General features: G+C 42.8%; 2 protein-coding genes across 7 annotated transcripts in view; both read left to right on the top strand.

Annotated features, from left to right (window-relative positions):
• LOC104935020 (butyrophilin-like protein 2) overlaps positions 1–22,307 on the top strand; it is a gene marked incomplete at its 3' end in the record, with an annotated part of 550,859 nt that extends 528,552 nt beyond the window's left edge. Inside the window, exons 2-6 of the mRNA XM_027288162.1 lie at positions 20,413–20,509; positions 20,712–21,053; positions 21,132–21,407; positions 21,514–21,600; positions 21,901–22,307. Coding sequence (XP_027143963.1) covers positions 20,422–20,509; positions 20,712–21,053; positions 21,132–21,407; positions 21,514–21,600; positions 21,901–22,307 — 1,200 coding nt within the window. The remainder of the gene's footprint in view (positions 1–20,412; positions 20,510–20,711; positions 21,054–21,131; positions 21,408–21,513; positions 21,601–21,900) is intronic.
• Positions 2,273–18,666, top strand: phka1a (phosphorylase kinase, alpha 1a (muscle)). 6 transcript variants are annotated; one of them, XM_019260479.2, is made up of 35 exons: positions 2,273–2,541; positions 4,702–4,860; positions 4,991–5,038; positions 5,960–6,128; positions 6,729–6,811; positions 6,924–7,004; positions 7,914–8,012; positions 8,115–8,261; positions 8,374–8,427; positions 8,522–8,644; positions 9,043–9,138; positions 9,228–9,335; positions 9,508–9,586; positions 9,693–9,827; positions 9,971–10,080; positions 10,167–10,311; positions 10,396–10,474; positions 10,650–10,717; positions 12,215–12,376; positions 12,445–12,539; positions 12,624–12,769; positions 12,906–13,059; positions 13,333–13,491; positions 13,612–13,741; positions 13,827–13,928; positions 14,009–14,124; positions 14,637–14,672; positions 14,902–14,940; positions 15,049–15,084; positions 15,325–15,354; positions 16,639–16,683; positions 16,817–16,978; positions 17,149–17,202; positions 17,515–17,715; positions 17,793–18,666. In XM_019260479.2, exons 1-35 carry the CDS (start codon positions 2,464–2,466, stop codon positions 17,964–17,966), a joined length of 3,702 nt encoding a protein of 1,233 aa, XP_019116024.2. In that variant the 5' UTR covers positions 2,273–2,463; the 3' UTR covers positions 17,967–18,666. The 6 variants fall into 6 exon arrangements, with proteins under 6 accessions (XP_019116024.2, XP_019116022.2, XP_019116023.2 ...); XM_019260477.2 differs by having other exon boundaries at positions 10,650–10,813; XM_019260478.2 differs by lacking the exon at positions 14,637–14,672 and having other exon boundaries at positions 2,274–2,541; positions 10,650–10,813.
• Position 22,308: the final 1 nt, after the last annotated feature.

Genomic DNA, 22,308 nt, shown 5'->3' with positions numbered 1-22,308 from the left:
TGAAGAGTTTTGAATACAAACACAGGAAAGTTTCGTATTTACTTCAATATCGAAATCAGAAATACTTTAAATCCCAGGGGAAAATATTTTTGTTACAATACTCCAGGTGTACAAACAAACAAATAAAACAAACAAAATATATATTATATTATATTATATATATATCTATATTATATATATATAGCTATAATAGGCGCCTTTCTGTCACCCAAGGACACCGTACAATAAATTTAGAGTAGACAGCAAATAACAGAAACAAACAAAAAGAACCATAAAAGTATCAAATTACAAGAATACAACATTAAAAACAGGTTAAAATAACACAATGCAATTGAATCAGATACTTCAATTGCTATTAAAATACTTCATTCATTACTTTATTTACCTGAACTGGCACAGTTGAGTTGCATTATCTACATCAATTGCCATCACATTTAGTAACGTGACAGCTCAGTGAGAAGTGGAAATGTACTCAGTTTTATAGTAAACTCATAATAATAATACATTTTATTTCATAGGTGCCTTCCTGTCACCTTACAATAAATGAGAGTAGGCAGCAAATAGATAGATATAAATAACAGAAACAAACAGAAAGAACCATGAAAGTATATCTAATTACAAGAATACAACATTAGGTTAAACCTGTTAAACAACAGGTTAAAATGGGACAATCAGATGGAAAAGGCGATTTTAAACAGTGCAGACTTGAATTGATATTGAATTGAAAGTTGATATAGCAGATGTATACAGTACATATCGTGCATATATATATATATATATATAGTGCATATAGTATATATGGCATATAGGGTATATAGCACATATAGAAGTCAAAGTGGAGATAAAATGAATTGATTCAATAACAGTTAAAAGCAATAAAAAAAGACTTCTCATTAGGAATAAACCTGTCTGTACCTGTACAGGTGGGCCCTGGAGCACCCGGAGTATCTGTGCACAGGTAATGGGATCAATGGTTGTCACTAGAGGGAGTCAAAAACAGTTAAAACAGTTGATTTATGTAGTGACCACAATTCACTGAGACACAATGCCTAAAATGAAATGTCAGTATTTTGTTTATCACTGACCACATCTAGTGATAAACCATGACACTGAATAAACAGTGAGGATGTTTCACAGGCTGGTTCCTCAGTTTGCTTCCTGGTTGATTGTGACAGTATCTGACTGGTCAAAACTCACTGAAGCACTTTAATGTCATTATATTTACATTCATCTGTTAACAGTGAACAATTTACATTTATCACTTTCATCCTCAGGTTGTAAACTCTGCCCATAATATGCAAACTCCTCACATTGAGCGGGTTACACTGGTGTCAAGTTACTTCACAACTAAAAACAGCATTTCCTGTTTGCAATTTCAAAATAAAATACGTTATTATTACGTTGTTATTTTGGTTTGTGAAGCATTTAAAACAGAAAATGCATGTATAACTTGATAAAAGTACTGCTGTTGAATACATAATTTGGAGATATAAGGACACCATTATGATGTTTGATTATGTATGACAACAACTTCACAGCAGTTATGTTTGGGTTAAAAGTTCATTTCTAGAGATATTTTTTACTCTGCCATGTTGTCGTTGTCGTTCATGTTGTATTTAATTTATGTATTTATTTTCTCGGCTTATAGATTGACACATTTTTAGACACTGTGTGTCAATGGTATCTATGTGTAACCTTAAAAATATAAACTTAGACTTACTTTGCACCAAATCAACACTGCCGATTTGCTGTATATAATTTTGTACAATTTATTTATTTACTATTGCTATTTTGCTATTTTATTATGTATACTTTGTTCTTTGTATTTTTATTCTTATGTTGTCTATTGTCACTGTGTGTAATGCTGCTGCTGCACTGTAATTTCCCAACTTGGGATAAATAAAGTATATCTATCTATCTATCTATCTATCTATCTATCTATCTATCTATCTATCTATACTATAATAACTTTTATTTATATTTCACTTTTTAAATACAGAGGTTGCAAAGTGCTTTGAGAGACAAGCACGAACAAGATACTCAGGCAAAATAGCAGCAGAAGAACCAACAACAATTAAAAGACAATATATATTTTTTTAAAACTTAATGATGAATTACATAAAACAGCAATAAAATATAGAAAGATAAAACAAAATGAAACAAAAGTATAGACTACACTTAAAGTCTCAAAATTCTCAGAATATATATGATTAAAAAATAATAATAAAATGCTTTTATTTTGAAGGCCCCGCCTCCTGTCTCCGGTGTCAGGTTACAACACTCGCTGGATCTCTCCGTCGCCGCCGAGCCGCCCTCGTCCTGACAGCCGGGCTGCAGCTCTCCTGCTCCCGCTGAACGCGCTCCACCTTCCGCCGAAGAAAAATGAGTTTACCGTCGAGGATCTAACGAGTTTGAACAGCTTGTAGCAGCTCACCTGAAACCGTTTCACTTGTTGCCAACACCATGAGAAGCAGGAGCAACTCCGGGGTTAAATTGGACAACTATGCCCGAATGGTGCAACAAACTATCCTGAGACACCAAGTGAGTAAACAAAGGTTCACACCTGCAGACAGGTAGCTTCATGTTGGCCTGCACTTCACATGTTTGGAGGTAAGTTGCGCAACATGAGCAGCAACACACACACACATTACCTGTGTGACAGAGTGTGGCAACTTAAAGCAACTTTACAGTCAACACAGGAAGTGCAGTTCCTCTAACGTCCACTTGAGGCTGGCTCCAGAAGTGAGTCAGTCTCCATAAGTCCCCATGTCTCATTTCAAAGTTCAAGATTACTTATTAATCCAACAGCTCGACGTCTCTCGTCTTTCAGACTTTTATTTTGCTTGTTCAGCTCCTGTTCTGGCACGACACCGGCTCCTCTCCCTGTCAGCTATCGGACTGTAAACCTCTTCTTCTTCTTCCAGGTGGTCCAAAACCTGTGTGTACAAACACTAACACTCCCCCAGTGCTCTGAGCTCACAGCACGGCTAACAAACTGAGCTGACATTAGCTAACAGCAGCTAACAAACTGAGCTAACAGCAGCTAACAAACTGAGCTTACATTAGCTAACAGCAGCTAACGAACTTAGCTTACATTAGCTAACAGCAGCTTACAAACTGAGCTTACATTAGCTAACAGCAGCTAACAAACTGAGCTTACATTAGCTAACAGCAGCTATCAAACAGAGCTAACGGCAGCTAACAAACGGAGTTAATAGCAGTTAACGAACTGAGCTAACATTAGCTAACAGCAGCTAACAAACAGAGCTAACAGCAGCTAACGAACTGAGCTTACATTAGCTAACAGCAGCTAACGAACTGAGCTTACATTCGTTAACAGCAGCTAACGAACTGAGCTAACAGCAGCTAACAAACAGAGCTAACAGCAGCTATCAAACAGAGCTAACGGCAGCTAACGAACAGAGCTAACAGCAGCTAACAGCAGCTACAGTCTGCTATCCATCAGGAAACCCTGGTACTTCTCGTTGGTGGGTTTAGATGTAGTGGAGTGGACATTTTAAAGTAACAGAGTACAAGTACTTTAATATGTGTTTAGTTACACTGCACCATGACATGTACATGACACACCTCATTTACCTGGTCACTGTGTCACTGCAAAGCTCAAACACGTTGAATCCGGTCCGGTGGAGCAGAGGTGAGCTAAAGGGGGTAAGGGTCAAGTGGGCAGGACTCTCTGTGCATTTGTGTGTTTTTGGACTGTGAACTGAGCTCAGACATCAAACTGTGGTAAAGTTGATAGAGACGCAAAGAAAACGAGTCCAGGAGTTAGTACAATATGGGAAAAAAAACAAAGTGGACGCACTCGGGAGTGAAGTCGCCTCTTTTGAATCCGTCCCAAATGGCGAGCGTCCAGCCTGCAGTTGTATACAGCTCACTGCTCAGATGGATCGCTGCACTAAAGCAACACTGTGTCAGAGTGTAAGCGCTCTGTGGTAACCATGACTCGAGTATTTGTTCTGGTTACATTACTTCTGAACAGCACAAGACATAGCAGCCAGACTACACACTTCCTTCCTTCCTTCCTTCCTTCATCCGTTCTTCTTTCCGTTCTTCTTTCTTCCTTCCTTCCTCCTTCTTTACTTCTTTTTCCTCCTCATTTCTTCCTTCCTCCTCTGCCAGTTGGACCAGAGCAGGCTCTACGGACATAAACCGTAGAGCCCGCTCTGGTCCAACTGGTCCAGTTCAACAAATGTCCGGCACACACGACAACACAGAGTCCAAAGTCAAAGCTAACGTTACTGCAAAGCATTGATCCACGATACTAACTTATAATGTATTGTCCAGCTCCTGTTCTTGCACGACACCACCTCCACCAAACCTCCTGTGGTACAAACACTAGCACTCCCTCGGTGCTCCTGGCTCACAGTCCGCGGGAGCCCGGCTAACAAACTGATGTTGCTTATATTCTATGAGTGATATAACTCAGCACAGGTGTTGCTGCTCGCTGGTGAATTTGTGCAACTTTCCCAGAAGTTGGTGATGAAACCCGATGTTGAAAGAGCATCCACCGTTGGGTGTAACGCAAGCAATCGGGCTAATGCAGCTTTAAACTTCTTCAAAGTTGTGTCATTTTAACATGGGGACTTATGGAGACTGACCTATATTCTACATTCTACAAAACACCGTCCGAAGCGTCTCGTTAGTCTGTTTTTAACTGCCGACCTTTGACCTCTCTGACAGGATCCAGTGTCCGGTCTCCTGCCCAGCAGTCCAGATGAGGCACACTCTTGGGTCCGAGACAATGTTTACAGCATCTTGTCCGTGTGGGCCCTCAGTCTGGCCTACAGGAAGAACGCCGACAGGGACGAAGACAAGGCCAAGGCCTACGAACTGGAGCAGGTATGTCTACAGCTGGAGTTCAGACCTCAGTCCACGTCTCGGGACCTCGCTTGGGTCTTATGTTTCTCTGCGTGGACACCGTGAGCGACAACATGTTGACATTTAACCATCTCTATTTCTCTCTTTCTAGAGTGTGGTGAAGCTAATGAGAGGTATCCTCCAGTGCATTTTGAGGCAGGTATGTTGTCTTAAGATATTTTTAACCCATACTCTCTGTCTGACAGACAGAAAATCAAGTAAAATAGAAAAAAAGTAAAGTAGAAGTTAAAAACTGAGCTAATGCTCCAGATGAAAGCTCAAGCTGACGTGTTGCATTATTCACATGAGACAACAGTCAGTAAATGATCAAATCAAGTAAAACTTGGGTCGAGTTCTGGTCAAAAATTGGGCCAAAAAGTTTAAGGCCGGCACTCCAGTGCATTATCTGTTCTTAAAAACTGAATTAATTCAGTTAAATTTTATTTACAGAGCAACAAATCCTAGCAGACGTTATCTCATGACACTTTGTACTCTTGTTGTATTAATATTATTAAAGAGATGCAACAATTCCCACCATGAGCAAGCGCTTGGCAGCAGGGACAAGGAAAAACTTCATTTAAGAGGCCAAAACTCTCGGTGGGCGTCTGGTTTGATTTAATTAAAGTTTGATCAGCGCAACAAGCTGTAAACCCAACACTGACCTTTTATCTGCTTCTAAAGTTCACGTGTGTTGACAAACGGTGACGTATTTAATCATAGAGCGGTCATGTTTGTTTGTTTTAGCTCCATTTTTGGTCTCCACCGACTCCTGACGGAAGTTGAGGGAATGGCGGTGCGAACGTGAACCAAAACAGTAACATTTTTGGCCGTTAAAAACCAGAACAAAGAGCTAAAAGACACCAAAATGCTCTGCTGAAGTGATGGGAATAGATATATCTATAGTTTTATGTGATAAACACATGGGAAGGTCAGTTTCTGGCTAGATTTCTGTAAAAATCTAAATCATAACCAATCATAAAGAAGTCCCACCCGTCGATTCACAGCTTTCTAATCCAATCGCAGATGTTAAAGTGATAAACATCTCACGATATATATGTTCTCCTGTTGCCCCTCCATCCAGCTGGATAAGGTGGAGAAATTCAAATACAGCAGAAGTAACTCTGACTCGCTCCACGCCAAGTACGACACCAGAACCTGTGCTACCGTCGTTGGTGACGACCAATGGGGTCACCTACAAGTCGACGCCACCTCCCTCTTCCTGCTGTTCCTCGCTCAGATGACTGCGTCTGGTAAATATGCAACACAGATTAATTTCTACATGTTTGGCACACACAACCAGCTATTTCACTGATTTTGGTGAAACTGGATCAGATTTTCTGGAGTTCTCCAGCTCCTCCTGGGGGTTCCCGAGGCGTTCCCAAGACAGATGAGATATATATACAATCTGTTCAGTGGTCTCCTACCAGTTGGGACGCCAAGAAAAGAGCACCCAGGAGGTATCCGATGATCAGATGTCCGAACCACCTCAACAGGCATGCGGAAGGAGTAGCCCTCCTGAGCTTTTAGGGATACTCTCTAAGGCTGAACCCGGCCACCCTACGGAGGAAACTCATTTCACTCACTTATATTGTTTCGGCCACATAGATCGACCAGTAAATCTAAAGCTTTGCCTTCCAACTCAACTCCTTCAATGTCAATCTTTCTGCTGAAGTCTCGCTCTGTTTGTACCCCAAGGTACTTGAACTACTTCACTTGGGGCAGTAATTCACTCCCAACTTGGAGGGAACAAGCCACCATTTTCTGGCACAGAATCATGGCCAACTGTTTCATAAATTCATCTAAATTTAAATTCAATTCATTCTTCATTGGTTGTTCCTGTGTTGCACCAGGTCTCCACATTGTCTACACTCAAGACGAAGTGGACGTCGTTCAGAATCTCATGTTCTACATCGAGGCAGCTTACAAAGTGGCTGTAAGTGTCCATTCACTGTCAACACCCTTAAAACATAAGCCACTGGCTATGTAACCTTTAATTCTTGGATCTATAATAATTACTGATAAGTTTTTCTTGATTTTTCTTTTAGGATTACGGGATGTGGGAGAGAGGAGACAAAACCAACCAGGGCATCACTGAGATTAACGCCAGCTCTATAGGCATGGCTAAGGTTAATACATAGACACTTTCTTTTTGTCCTGAGGGTGATTACTGGAGTGAGATTAACAGTGGGGAAGAGAAAACAGCTTTTGAGTTGCTGAGCGAGAGCAGAGCTTTAAACCAAACAGGTGCTCCATTAAATCCCTGGCGGGGGGGAAGGTGTCTAGTCACGGCAACGGCCTTTACACCGACCTTTAGGCGACCCCGTGCTCTCTAATCTAACTCGGGATCAGATGGAAGGACTATGTTTTGGTGCTTAAAGCGTCCACAGTCTCCCCAGTGCTTTCTGATGCCAGTATAGATAAATATAACACTGCTGTTAGATAAGTTCCAGAGTTTTATGTCACCAAAAAGTCTTAATCTCAGCCTCCCATGAAAGAAAACATAAAAATCTCTTTGTGCCTGACCCACTGCTGTCCTTGGCCGGCAGTGTACGGGAGGTATCGGGTTCTCTGTGGTCTTCCAAGAATGGCTGGTCACGCAGAAATAACACAGTACTCACAGTACCCAGAACACAAACACATACAGAGTTTAATTTAAGACTTTGGAAACAGGCACCACTGCAGGATGTCCCCTGCTCTATTAATTACATGTAGTAGTATTTATAGAGGCAAAACAGCATGTAATACTACTACATGATACTGTTTTTAATCATGATAATACATTTTATTTATAGATACCTTTCAGTTTACAGCACATTAAAAGCTAAAAAGGTGAGTTTTGAGTCCAGACTCGTGGAGGTTTCTAGAGAGGCTGATGTGGAGGTCCCGAATGGTGGAGATGGTGGAGGTTGGAGGCTGTTGGATGGAGTGTGCTGGTGTACTACATACTGTGTACTCTACAGTTATATTATACTAAGTCACATGATGCCGTTATCTTGTTTTTAACGAGGGTCACATGACTGCTGTTTGTCCTCCAGGCAGCTCTGGAGGCTTTAGATGAACTCAATTTGTTTGGCGCCAAAGGAGGACCTGGATCTGTCGTCCACGCCTTGGCCGACGACATACAGCACTGCCAGGTACACACACACACACACACACACACACACACACACACTCTTCATTTACCTAATGTTGAGTGTCGTTATCATCGGACTTTATTGTTCTTCCTCCCTCATCAGTCCATCCTGACGTCCATGTTACCCCGAGCGTCCATGTCCAAAGAGGTGGACGCCGGAGTCCTGGCTATCATCTCGTATCCCGCCTTCGCCGTGGAGGACATGAGCATCGTCAACATGACGAAGGAGGAGATCATCTCCAAACTGCAGGTCCAGAAAAGTGAAAAGAGGCAATTCAATGGTAGCTTTAAAGTTTGAATGACCAGCTATAGACAAGGAGATGAAGGAGGAGAGAAAAATCTGTCTTTCTCTGTTTGTTCAGGGTCGATACGGCTGCTGCAGGTTTCTCAGAGACGGACATAAAACACCCAAAGAGGTAAAAAAACAGCCTGCAGATGTCTGATCATCCATTTATCTCATTTTGTTCACGTAAATACAAAGCAGCAATATTTATAATTTGTCGTCTTCAGGATCCGAACCGTTTATATTACGAGTCGGCAGAACTGAAGCTGTTTGAAAACATCGAGTGTGAGTGGCCGCTCTTCTGGACCTACCTCATCCTGGACGGCATTTTTATCAACAGTCCTGAACAGGTGATTTACATCAGTATGTTGTCTGTGTGTTTGCTAGTACTGTATGTATATACAGGTATCCGTTAATCTGTTATACAACTGAGTAATCTGATTGGACAAGAGTCGCCCCGGGAGTGCTGATATAGAGAATAACAGCACAGAGACGTTTTAACACAGGTGTCCTAACAACCGTTGCAGTCGTTATGGGTTAACGACTGTCGTCGATCTGAGATTGGAACATTAGGATCGACCATTAACTGCTCATGTTTTATAAAAGATATATCGCACTCAAGGTCGTGCTGTTATACTGAATATCAGCACGGCTGTGATCACATGACTGAATCACAGCCGTGCTGATATTCGGTATATGTGTTTGGTGCTGATCTAGTGTGATATGATTGCTCTATTAATTCGTCCAGGTTCAGGAGTACCAGGAAGCTCTGGAGGGCATCTTGATCAAACAGAAAGATGGAATACGACTGCTGCCAGAACTCTACAGTGTCCCTCCAGATAAGGTAATTTATGAGTGTTGTTTCTACTGCGTTTTCCTGCCTTGTCTTATAAATATTCTTTAGTCCTATTCTGTTGTTTTCGTCTATAACAGGTGGAAGAGGAGTACATGAACCCTCACTCCGTGGAGAGGATCCCGTTGGGCAAATGTCCTCTCAAATGGGGTCAGTCTCTGTACATCCTGGGAAACCTTTTGTCTGAGGTGAGCCATCATGTCACCAGCTAACTCTAAATCATTATTCAGTATATTAATAACATCAAGAAGGTTGGAAATGATGATGAACTATTAATATTTGAATAAAATAAGGGGGTAAGATGAAGAATTCTTGTGTATTTCGAGGCTCTGATTTGTCGAGCTTTGTCCAAATTTTCAGGGATTTCTAGCCCCCGGAGAAATCGACCCTCTGAACCGACGTTTCTCCACCATCCCAAAGCCTGACGTGGTCGTACAGGGTGAGTTCACAGGATGTTTGAGGTATCAGCGATGCTGGATGACCTCCAGTGGACACAACATGTTTTGTTTTTTGGCGTATTCAAACAGTCGTTTTTCTTCCTGTAGTGTCAATTCTGGCCGAGACCGAGGAGATCAAAGAGCTGCTGTTGAAGAACGGTATCGATGTGGAGACCGTCGCCGACATCCATCCCATCCACGTGCAACCCTCCAGAGTCCTCAGCCACATCTACGCCAGACTCGGTATGTGTCATTTCCAGGAAATACTGAGATTTTGAACTGTTGAATCTAGACATGTCCAGCTGAGACTTTCTAAGGCTAAAAGTTTGACATCCACACTCCAGGACTTCACTCACCCTTTACTTACTTTTCCCGTTCTGCTGCAGGTCGCAACCCGAGGCTCGGTCTGACAGGACGACCCTACAGGAGAATCGGAGTCCTGGGAACCTCCAAATTCTACATCATCAGAAACACAATATTCTCATTCACTCCTCAGGTTTGTGAGAAAACATAGAGGTAGTTCAAAAAACAGATTCACAGTCGAGCTCTCTCGTCATCGTAACACCGTCTGTCCACCTCCAGTTCATCGACCACCAGCAGTTCTACATGGCGTTGGACAACAAGATGATTGTGGAGATGTTGAGGACTGAAATCGCCTACCTCTCGTCCAGGTGGAGGATGACTGGACGACCCACCGTCACTTTTCCCATTTCACAGACGATGTTGAGTAAGTTCTCTCACACATACACACTTATCTCGACTTTCAGAAAGCGTTGAAAGAAGTTTCAAATGTTTGTGTTTTGTGTTTCAGCTGAAGACCACACAAAACTGGACCCTGCAGTCTTGGCTACACTGAAGAAGCTACAGGATGGATATTACGGAGGAGCAAGGTGAATTTAACTGAGGATACTGGCGATGAATTCAATGTTTGAGTCAAATATTTGAGCAGTATAAGACAATAAATCTAAACTTTAAGGATATACAATAGATGTGGTTGGGTTTTTTTCTGATAAAACTGATCACTTTGTTGTAAGTGGTTGATTTCGTCGTCGTCCTCTTTTCCAGGATCCAGACGGGGAAGCTGTCGGAGTTCTTGACCACGTCCTGTTGCGCTCACCTGAGCTTCCTGGACGGTAAGGCTTCTGGCAGCATGAGTTGCCACGGCGAGGAGTATGCTGCTGATGACCGTGATGACGAAGGATACGTGCATGAGTTACGTTGTGATGATGGTAAGAAAACAAAAAAACAAACAGATGGATGGGTGGATGGATGGAGGAGGAATGGTGACACAAGAGATGGAAAAATTGATTAAAGTCTGTTCACACTGATAGGTGAGGCTCTTTTTGTTTTCCATCGTTGGTTTGACCATTCCGAGTCGTCGTACATCGAAGTACATAAAGTCAAAGTAGTTGTACTTTGCCTGTATGTGCTGTCAGTATCATGTTTAACTCACAAAGACATTAAGAATGACACAGTACATACATGTAAAACACGTGTTTGATTCTAATTTCTGTCATTGAGAGTGAAGTTTGAAATTCAAATCATTAAAAAATCTTCTTAATATTTCTTACTTGCTAATTTTCTCAACAGAAACATGAGATCAGGCTCTTGCTGTGGCTCAGTACTTCTGTTAGTACACTTCTATGTAGTACACTGGGTACACTATGTACTTCTTGGGGTAGTGCGATAGTGTTGTTTCAATTTGAGTAGACCCACTGTGCACTTACCGGAACTCTACTTGTTCGTCTTCTACTTCCTTTTGTTGTTCTTCTACTTCCTTTTGTTGTTCTTCTACTTCTTTTTCTTCTACTTGTTTTTGTTCTTCTACTACTTTTCTGCTTCTTCTTCACTGAATTACAACCATGTGGGGTATTGGCACCAAAATATATTTCTAGAATGCGGTATTCAACACAAACACTTCAGCTCCAGCAGCTTCCTCAGTCGCCATTTTCACAATGTTGGTGGACCCTCCCCATCAGCTTTATACCCAAAATGGCGAGAGGTGTCCAGCGTTCCACACTCGACTTTTTGACCGTTATGAGTGAACCGTCCGGGTCCTCAAGGCACACTGCATTTTGACATGTGTGAACACACGAATGCAAGTTTAAGTATGGAAGTACACAACTTGAGATACAGCAAGAGCAACGTGTTGATGATCCTCATTAATCACCACCACTTCCTGCTTTTTCCTGCTGTCACATGATCACTGACCCCCGTCCCCATCCTCTCTGAACTGATCCGGACCTCTGTAGGTTGTTGAATGCTTTGCTTGGCTTGCCTTGCGTAAAGCAGGCGACGATCGCAGAGTTGAAGTAAGAGTATCCACAGTTACGCATGTTTTAATACACATGCATGAATGTATGGAGGCATGACTGCCTGCAGATCACCCCAAGCATGCTGCAATCTTCACATTTGACAAGGGTCACTTCAGGTAAACTCCCATACGATGGTGGGGGATGGTAAATCCCAAATCTGTCAGTTTATCAGAGAAAAGTTACAAAATGTTTTAATCTGGCAACATTTTACACGTTTTCTTTTCTCTGTGACTCAACATTTCTCTTTCTATCTCCATATTTTTCCTTCTTCCCCCCTCTTCCCCCAACTCCATCTTTCTTTGTGGTCCTCTCCAGAGGCCGACGACCTCGCTCAGTACCTGGACCACCTGTTGGCTCACGCTGCCCCGAAGAAGCCTAAACAGGAGGTCAAAGGTCTGGGGAGGTTTAAGGCGGTGGCCACCAAAACCAAGGAGATGGTGTCTCTGATGAACAAGGCTCAGGACCTTAACGTACACAGTGAGTGATCCATCATTTTAGGTTTTTGAATATATTGACACCAGCTAACGCCAGATTTCTTTGCCCAGATGTCAACATGTACCTGCCAAATAAACTGTTTCGCTCCACTCAGCCGACGCTCAACCTGAATTTCCCAGAATCCGCCTCGCCGCAAGAAGCTCAGGCACGTCCATTACAAGTCCAGTCCTTCAATATGTTCTCTGTAATCGCCCAGCTTCAACTTTAACCTTCTCCCTCTGTCCTTCAGGCACCAGAGGTGTCGGTCACGGCAGAGAGCGGCATCCCGAGAGATGCCAGCGGAGCCATCGACTACAACGCTTTGGCTCAGCTGCTGAAGGACACGCAGTGTCTCCAAGACCAGGCAGATATACTCTACATCCTCTTCAAAGACAAGTGAGATACACATTATTATAAAGCTGAGGGGTCTTCACACTTTGGACTAACTCATGGACTATTAGTCTTATGTTTGCCGAGCCGGTAGTGCATTTTTAAGATCGAAGAGAAACACAAAAAGCTGCTTTCCTCACAGGGGAATGGAGTGGGACACCCGTCTTCACGGCAAAGGCTCGACGGTGAGATCTCTGCTGACCGATCTTTACGAGAAGGCGGGTGAACTCAAACACTGGAGCCTCATCAGGATGATCTCAGGCATGCTGAGGAAGAAGGTGGAGGAGCTTGACTCGGTACGACAAGCACAGATGTGGTCATTGGTTGTTAAACCAGTATCATCCCAGAGGCAGTGCTGTTATTCTGACTGTCAGCACGGCTGTGATTCATAACAGCACATCCTCGAAGATAGATGATGATCGTTAACCATTAACGACTGTAACGTTCGGTCGTTAGAACACCTGCAGAGCGTAGTGATACATGCAGTTAAAAATCTCTGTGCTGTTATTTTCTATATCAGCACTACTGGAATGACTCTTCTTCTCTCATTGGTTGCGATCTGTCCATAGGCCTGCTCTGATTTGCTGGCGCACCAGAAGCACCTGACGGTCGGTCTGCCTCCTGAGCCAAGAGAGAAAACCATCACTGCTCCGATACCTCCAGACCAGCTGGCCGTCCTCATCGACAAGGCCAGTGACAACAACATCAGCGTGGCCATCCTCACTCAGGTGAGTCACCTCCTCCACCTGGAAGTCACTTGGGAGCTTTGTCCTCCATCCGGTCTTCCTCTTTAACCTGTCTTCCTTCCTTCCTTCCTTCCTTCCTTCCTTCCTTCCTCCCTCCCCCAGGAGATCATGGTGTACCTGGCCATGAGCATAAGGACACAGCCCAGCCTGTTTAGTGAGATGTTCAGGCTTCGTATCGGCCTCATCATCCAGGTCATGGCCACTGAACTGGCCCAGTCACTCAACTGCTCAGGTAAGACTGGAAGGAGAGGATGAAGATGATACAACTGATGACTTTTTGTTCAGTCTGTGTCACTGAAAAGTGTGTTTGTTTGCAGGAGAGGAGGCTACAGAGAGCCTGATGAGCCTCAGTCCGTCAGAGCTGAAGAACCTTCTCCACCACATCCTCAGCGGGAAAGAGTTTGGAGTGGCACGCAGCGGTCAGTCCGCCGATCAGCCAATCAGATTCTTCTGTTCTGTCTCTTCTGTTTTCCTGACGTTGTCGTCACTGCTTTCACAGTTCGAGAGCTCGACGCCGGCGTCAGTCCTGCTATCTCCATCCATCACCTTGGCAACGTGGGCGCCACCAAGAGCGAGAGAGCCGGCATCAGCAAACTGAAGAGCGACATGAAGATGGTAGATTAAAACACACTTACTCTTACACACTCCACCAGAACCGCCACGGTCAAGTTAACAAAGTCTTCTGAAACGCTCCTGGTGGGGTTCTCCCATAACAGATGATCTTCAGGTGTCTTGAACACAATCCAAATTTTCCCGTCTTTTCAAGAACTTGTCCTGTTGTAGTCGAAGAGAAAAAAATATTCTTTCCATCCTAAATATTTCATAAATAATGTCAATCCAATCCTCAACTTCTGGTTTTGGCCACTTTCAAATCATCGCTTAGAATCTGTAAACAGGAGAGGTCGGAAACACCCACAGGACGTTCATTAAACGGTTCACTGATTTATTTTATGAGCTAGTTTCAGAGTAAAAGAGTTTTTCAGCCTCTTAGGATACATATATTTAAGATTTTACAGCAGGAGTTGATTGCACAGCGTAGTAACTAAAATTACATAGAGGATCTTATTTTGAAAAAATTTGTGCTTTCTTTTATTGTTTTGGGCAAACTGACTTCTGTCCTTTTGCAGCTGGAACACAGGTTGTCTTTGACGGATCCCATTAAGGTGATGACAATGAGTACAGATGTTGAAAGACGCCAGGTGGTAATTCACCTGGATGATTGTGGGCGAACGCTGGACGACGATTGAGGGAATAATTAAGAAAAACTGTGACGCTGATAGTTGATTAAAAATGAGCAGATCAAGCTGGCAAATGATGAAATTCAGTTTTAAATAAATCACCGGAGCGTCTCGTTGACTGTGATTTATTTATAACTTGGTTTTTGTGTTGCAGGCGGAGCACAGGTTGTCCTTGACTGATCCGGTCTCAGAGGTGATGACGATGATGTTTTTATTGGCTTCGCCGTGGAAACTGGTCATCAATAAATAGCGAAATTTAGCTTCCAGAATGTCGCAATTCATTGTGTTTCCTCTGTTGCAGATGGACCGCAGGGTCTCTTTGACTGACTCTGTTAAGGTGACGTGTAAATGAGAATGTTTGAGAGGCGAGGAAGAGTTAGATGTTGGGAGGGATCACAGGTTATCTCTGACGTTGGTGTCTGTAGCTAACTGAGAAGGCTTCAATATGCACTGATCGTTAAAGTGTTTGTAGCCCATTTGGTTCTGACAACGTCGTGTTAAGTCACAGTCTTGTCATCGTTGGATTTGGGTTCTTGGAAGTCTTTAAAGTGGATTTTCTTTTTTGTCTCCATTTCAGCTCGACCAATCAGTGCCCTTCCGTCGCAAGGTGACAACAATAACGACCTTTGAGCTTCTTGTTCTGGGTGTTAATTCATCTGAAATAATTAACACGAACATCAGAGCGATTAACACTCGCTGCCAATCCAGCAGGGCTGCGACTCTAATATCTGCAGTTTGCGATTGATAGTCGAGCTTTAACTAATGATCGTTCCCAGTGTCGATGTGCTGATTATTTACTTGATTAACTGCTAATTAGCTTTGTGAATTCAATTCAATCTAAATCACAAGTTATCTCATGACACTTCCCATATAAAGCAGGTCTAGACCGCACCACGAAAAAACCCGACTCGTGGTGGATGAACATCTACATCTGCCGAGACTCGGCGAGTTTAAAGAGGGAGAGAGGCAAAGATGCACAGCAGCAGAAATGATAACTAGAACAATAACATGGAGATATGACTAATGATGGTATTTGTAGAGGACGTCAAGGAGGCTCGAGCCACGATTGATGAGAACCTGACGAGACGAGAAAGCAGAAAAACTCCAGGGAACAAGCTAAGATGGTAACCAGTGGGACATGAATGTGTTCAGAGAAGAAGACGACCATCATGGGAAGTCCCTCTTGAAGAAGAACTTGAAGCTGGTTCCACAGAAGATGAGCTTGATAGATGAAGGCTTGGGCCTTGTTAAAACAAATCCAACCACAACATTTAAACATGGGGCCTTATGGAGACTGACTCACTTCTGAAGTGGACGTTTGAGGAACTGCAGTTGGTTGCCACTTGGTATAATCACCTTTTTGCCTCAGAATGAGACTTTTATATCTACAGACGGCTTAGATCATCTTCAGTGGAGTCCACCATGTTGAACCGTCACGTTTCTACAACAATACTGCCTCTGGAAACGACTTTTCACCATTTGCAGCCATCGTAGTTTCTCCTTCATGGTAGAAAGTAGAGTGTGAGATGAGGGCGTTGCAATCAACAGCTGGTACCGCTAGATACAACGAAATCCTACACACCTTTTTAAATTTAAGTTGGCTCTTTGTCAAATTGCTGTTCCAAGATGATTGGACACAGCCTTTGTGAAATTAACCAATTTACCCATAATCCATTGATCTCTAACCTCATTTTTTATCATTTCCCATCCTGGTTTTGAATCATGCTTTCGTGTGATTGTCATCATCGCAACATAAGAAGACAGAATCCGCCGGCTTGGCTTTCTTTTGTTGGATCCATCGCTCAAACTTCTTTTTGTGCCTCAGTTTTGTGTTTTTCATCTTGTGCATCTCTTTTTGTTTCTCTCCCCTCCTTTCCTTTCTGCCTCTCAGAGCATGCGATCTCAGTCACTGGACATAGAAAACGTTGAATCTGGGGTAAAGATTTCAGATATTTCTCGACATTTTCACAGTTTAATCTGCTGGATAGCCACAAGAAAAAGAAAATGGTAGAGGGCGCTGTTTCTCCGGGCCAAACGGAGCTTTCAATCGGTTTTGTTTTTTCATTCAGAGGTACAGACTGCCGTCCATCGAATCTCTGGACATTCCTGAGTGTATTCCCGTTTCTAAGGATACCAGGCACGGCCAATGGCTGCGCAGGAGGCGCCTGGACGGAGCGCTGAACCGAGTCCCAGTTGGTTTCTACCAGAAAGTCTGGAAGATCCTGCAGAAGGTTGGTTCGCACATAGATATGTCCGAGCTACATGTTTACTGAAGTTGAGACATACAAGTTGCATCTTGAAACAAGTTCAAGGATAGTAAGGCACTTTGATGGGGAGTTAAATGCACTTTCACGTTGATCTTAGCACATTCAGAGGTGGAATAATGACCTTTTTCTTCCAGTGCCACGGTTTGTCCATCGAAGGGTTTGTCCTTCCATCTTCAACCACCAGAGAGGTAAGTCCATTTGATTGTCGTCCACAGATAAAATACAATGTTTGGTCGTGTTTTCTTTCTGTAATTTTTGATAATTTGAGCAGGTTTTGTTCCATCTCACGTCGTAACTTCAGTCTTAAGACCAAGCCCAGGTTCCCTTCTTAGCCTGCAAAGCAACTGAACCCCCTATACCTCGTTCGCTATACCTAGTGAATTCTCGGTCTGCCCTTGGATCTCCTCCCAGTTGAATGTGCCACCTCCAACGAAAGGTGCCTAACAGTCATCCTAATCAAATGCTTGAATCTCATCGTCTTTGGTTTCCTTCTCGTCCAGATGACACCAGGCGAGATCAAGTTCTCCGTCCACGTTGAGACCGTTTTGAACCGCGTCCCTCAGCCGGAGTACCGACAGCTGCTGGTGGAGGCCATCCTGGTGCTCACCATGCTGGCCGACGTGGACATCCCGAGCATCGGCTCCATCATCCACGTGGAGAAGATCGTCCACCTCGCTAACGACATGTTCTACAAGGATCAGGTGAGCCGTGACGTCCAAAGACTCTCACATCCGGTCTTGTGATCCAGTAACTCAGCTTCTTTCCTTCACCCCTCCAGAGGGACCTGGGAGCAGAGGAGCACATCCTGGAGAGGGACCCGTCCACCGGAGTCTGCAGGTTGCTGTACGACAGCGCCCCCAGTGGCCGATTCGGAAGCATGACCTACCTCACCAGGGCTGTGGCGGTGTACGTGCAGGACTTCCTGCCCAGCGGGTCATGCGCGGTGCAGTGAGGCAACGAAACCAGAAGCTAAAACATTAAATCAACGTCACATGAATGAAAACTGCTGTCCCTCATGCTGTATGATGTATAAAATATTGATGAATATCAGATAATCTATCCACTATTTATTTTAGCAATTATCAAATGATAATTTAAAACTAAACTAAAACAGACGTGGCTTAAAGAGGACGCATGTCTTTGCCTATACATAGAGATTGTGCCGTATTTTTTAGCACCTAAAGAACTTTTGTTATTTTGATTTGTTGGAAATTGTTGGAAATTGTTCAGCATGCTGTGTACTTATTGTTTATTTTTTGAATGCAGTGAAAAAGGGAAAATTAATTCACCGCTGTCATCGATTAAACTGGTAATTTTGTTTAAGTTTTTTTAGTTTAATCACAGTAAATGTTACAGTTGTTTACTCACATATGTTGTTTTACATTTTTATCTTTTAACTGTTTGTCTGTTGCACAAAAAAAATAAAAAGATGTTACAGGGAATAAATGAAGGTATTTCAGTTTTAACAGGAGGTTCTAGTGTGAAACGAGTGATGCCTCGTGGTTTACTGTACGATAACCGACTGATCGTTCTGTTATTTTGTGATATATTTGAAGATGTGAGTGCCACACTGTATGCGAGTCTGAAAAAAACATCTGTTGAAAAACTGCTGGATGTTTTAGTTGTTTAATTCTCTAATAAAACTGAGAAAATAAGTCGTTTCTGAACGTTTGTTATCAAACCACCTATGAGCTTTCAACTGCATTCTCTATTAGACTCACATGATCTTCTCGAAATCTCCAGAAAAAGCCAGTAAGTTGAGTTAGAACTGTTAGACATGAAAGGTTTTGGACAGTAGGATGGAAAATTTAAGTGGATTGACAGATACAAGAAACATGAATAGAAACAGTTTGGAAAGAAGGATGGAGCTTTTGAGTTAGACAGAACTGCAGTTCCTCAAACATCCACTTGAGGTCAGTCTGTTTCAAGTGGAGGTGGAGCTAGAGGTAGAGTTATGTGTGCATAACAAACATGTGATAAGTTCAGGAAGTGATTTGCCAGTTGTGGTGTTCAGGAAGGAAAGTTGTCTCATGTAGTTGACAGAAGACCTCATCGTGTTTTTCCAGAATCTGCAGGACTTAGATAAAAAAAACTGACGGTGAGTAAAGGTTTTGTTTTTTAAAACTTGATTTCAAACTAACTTGATGTGGTCTGCAGCAGCGGGCGGTCTAAATCAAAGAACCAAAAGTAAATCAACTAACTTCGTCATGTTTTTTCATTTGTTTGCTCACCGCCATTTTCGAGCTATAGCGGCACAGCCTGTACATATATATTTATGTTGTTTATATTTTGAATACTCGATTTCTTTATTTATTCTTATATCTTTAGAGAATGTTTGTTATGCACGAATTTCACCAGAACAAATTCGTTGTATGTGAAAAATTGTACATGGCAATCAACGTCTTTCTGATGTGCATGTGTATATACGCACAAACTGTGTACTGTATATAGAACCATGTATATATACAGATGTAGCAACTTAAAAGTTCATAGCATGGAAAATAGTGGAAAATAAACAGTGGCAGCTGCCATGGCGTTGAGAGGCACGAAGTAGCCACCTTGGATTGGCTGAGGACCCGTGGGGTGTGTGTTCAGGTGTGTGTGTAGAAGAGAGCCGGGAGAGTGTTAATGTGTTAATGTATATGCTGCTGTGCTTGCCTGTTTTTATCGTTTTTTGGCGTTGGCTACGGCCTACAGTAGCCTGTGTTCCAGATCAGGAATAAAATCCAGCAAAACCAGTTGCTTCGTAGCTTCATTGTTCCGGGTCGCTACAATATTCTTTCCATTTACGCCATTTAGCCTATGGAATGGACGAAAATGAAAAGGAGTCATTCATGTTCATGAGCACACTCAAATCACAAGGCTACTGTATAGTATACAGTACTCAAACCAGCCGCATTTTCTGCTCTGTGATCTGTGACACTGGGAGACCAAAAAGCCCATTACTGTAAGCGCAAACAAAAGGTTGAGCAATGAGAATGCTAATGAGGTGTGTAAGCTACGTCATCTCCAGGTAGAACAACTGTAAAAAAGTTCTGTGAGAGAAGCGCCATCTCCTGGTCATACCCTGTAATCACATGAATCGGTGGAGTTACAGTAAAAAATAGACACGCCCAGGAGAAGGAGGGGGGTCACTCCGGTCACGGAACTTGGCAGGCAGCCGGCTGCCATTCAGCTGGCGTTCAGCTTGAACGGGAACTTTTGAGTTGCTACTACTGTATATATATATATATATATATATATGTGTGTGTGTGTGTGTGTGTATACATATAAGGATAACATTTTTATAAAGTTACATTGTTCCTTCAGATGTCTTTCCGTGTTTTCTCCTAGTCTCTGTAGATGAAGTGTTTTGAAGTGACATGAAGCACAAAGTAACTACAGAGTGAATTTTCCAGGAGTCCAGCATGCTGCAGCCAAAGATCCAGCCCAGTGATGGACTGTCCTTCAGGACCTGCAGTGTTTTCATCTTCATGGTTCTTCAGTCTGTTGGAGGTAATTTCAACACAAACACTCCAGTAACACATCGATGTGCATGTGTTGGAAAGAAGCAGACGTTAACATAAATGTACAGCCACAGTGAGGCTCTGTGAGGAGACACTAGTCGTGGTTTGAGATAAATGCTAATGACACTATGCTGACATGCTAACTATGATTTTCATGTTCATGTTTGTTTCTGTTTCTTGTTTCCTTGCAGAGCAAGCAGAGTTAATTTGTTCACATCAACCAATCGTGGCCCTGGCTGGTGATGATGTCATTCTACCATGTTACCTTGAACCTCCCATCGATGCAGATTCAGAGACCGTGATATGGACCAGACCTGGTTTAGACCCAAAGTACATCCATTATCACCAAGATGGACGACTCGTGTACCGGAATCAAAATCCATCTTATCATTACCGCACCAGACTGTTTGAAGGTGAACTGGAGAACGGAAACGTCTCCATGAAAATCTTCACAGTGAAACTTTCTGATGCAGGAAAATATTTTTGCATCTTGGATTCAATGATGAAGTACACATCCATCCAACTCAGTGTTGGTAAGTCAGACTTGCTGCCACGAGCAGTTTGATACAAATCAGTGACGTATGTTATAATTCCTCCTCTCTGGTCATCAGGTGTCGTCTCCACGCCCGTCATAGAGTTTGTCTCCAATCAGAGCAGAGAGGTGGTTTTACAGTGTGAGGCTAAAGGCTGGTATCCAGAGCCTGAGGTGTTCTGGCTGGACGCTGAGGGAAACCTCCTCTCTGCTGGACCTACAGAGACAGTCAGAGGTCCTGATGACCTCTATACTGTCAGCAGAAGATTGACTGTGAAGAAGAGCGACAGCTTCACCTGTAGAGTCCAACAGAAGAACATCACCCAGACCAGAGAGACACACTTCTATGTTCCAGGTTATAAAGAGTTCAAAATAAATTCAACATATTGTTTCTGTTTTTGAACAGTTGAGGTCGAGTTTGATTAAAAAATGTCGTTCTGTTCTGTGTTGTTTCATTTCAGGTCATTTCTTCCCAGTTCAGTCTTTGAGTTGGACTGACATCATCTTCACTCTTGTTTTGCTGCTGGTCATTCTTCTCATATGTTTCTGTAAGTCACGTCTTCATTTTCCTTTTTCATGTGGAGTTGCTGTCAGAGCTCTTCATTGGCTGTTGTGATATGTTGCAGCTAATTCCAAAGCATCAACAGATTATACAGAACAATGTTCATGATGTTCATGATTGTTCAAACATGTTCATGATTTAATGTGAAAATATTCCTGTAAACTCTGAAACAGAATGTGAAATGTAAAATGTGGTGCGGAGGTTTAAACACTCGAGTGTTGGATATTTAGTAAAACCACATGAACACAGTGAATTTAAACTGATTTCTTCTTCTGTTGACACACAGGGGCCGAGAGGAAACTGAGAACTATAATGAAGTTAATCATTTTGCACAAGAACACCAAAGCCAGTCAGACCAACGGGTCAGACTGTGCCATGTTGCACAAAGAAGATGAGCAACGGGACAACCAGGAAGCAACTGAGGATGAAATGACGACTGAACAAACTTCAAACAACCAGAAAAACCTAAAACCAAGTATTACCTTACAGAAAAGTCATGAAGAGCCAAACGTCAGGAGTCAGAGTGAAAATAGAAGAGATGGAGGAACTGTAGAGGAAACAGTTCAAACTCCAGGACAGTGTTGTGGAGAAATTGCTGAAGTCAATGTTGAGGTCAGGAGAGAAGAAAGTGTTCAGGAGCCTCTGATGTCTGATGCTGATGTATCTATTGAACAGAGATGTATAAAGTACTGGA

Source organism: Larimichthys crocea, chromosome XIV (assembly GCF_000972845.2).
Source record: "Larimichthys crocea isolate SSNF chromosome XIV, L_crocea_2.0, whole genome shotgun sequence".
In the NCBI taxonomy this organism is placed as follows: domain Eukaryota; kingdom Metazoa; phylum Chordata; class Actinopteri; family Sciaenidae; genus Larimichthys; species Larimichthys crocea.
This window is presented reverse-complemented; position numbering and strand designations above follow the sequence as displayed.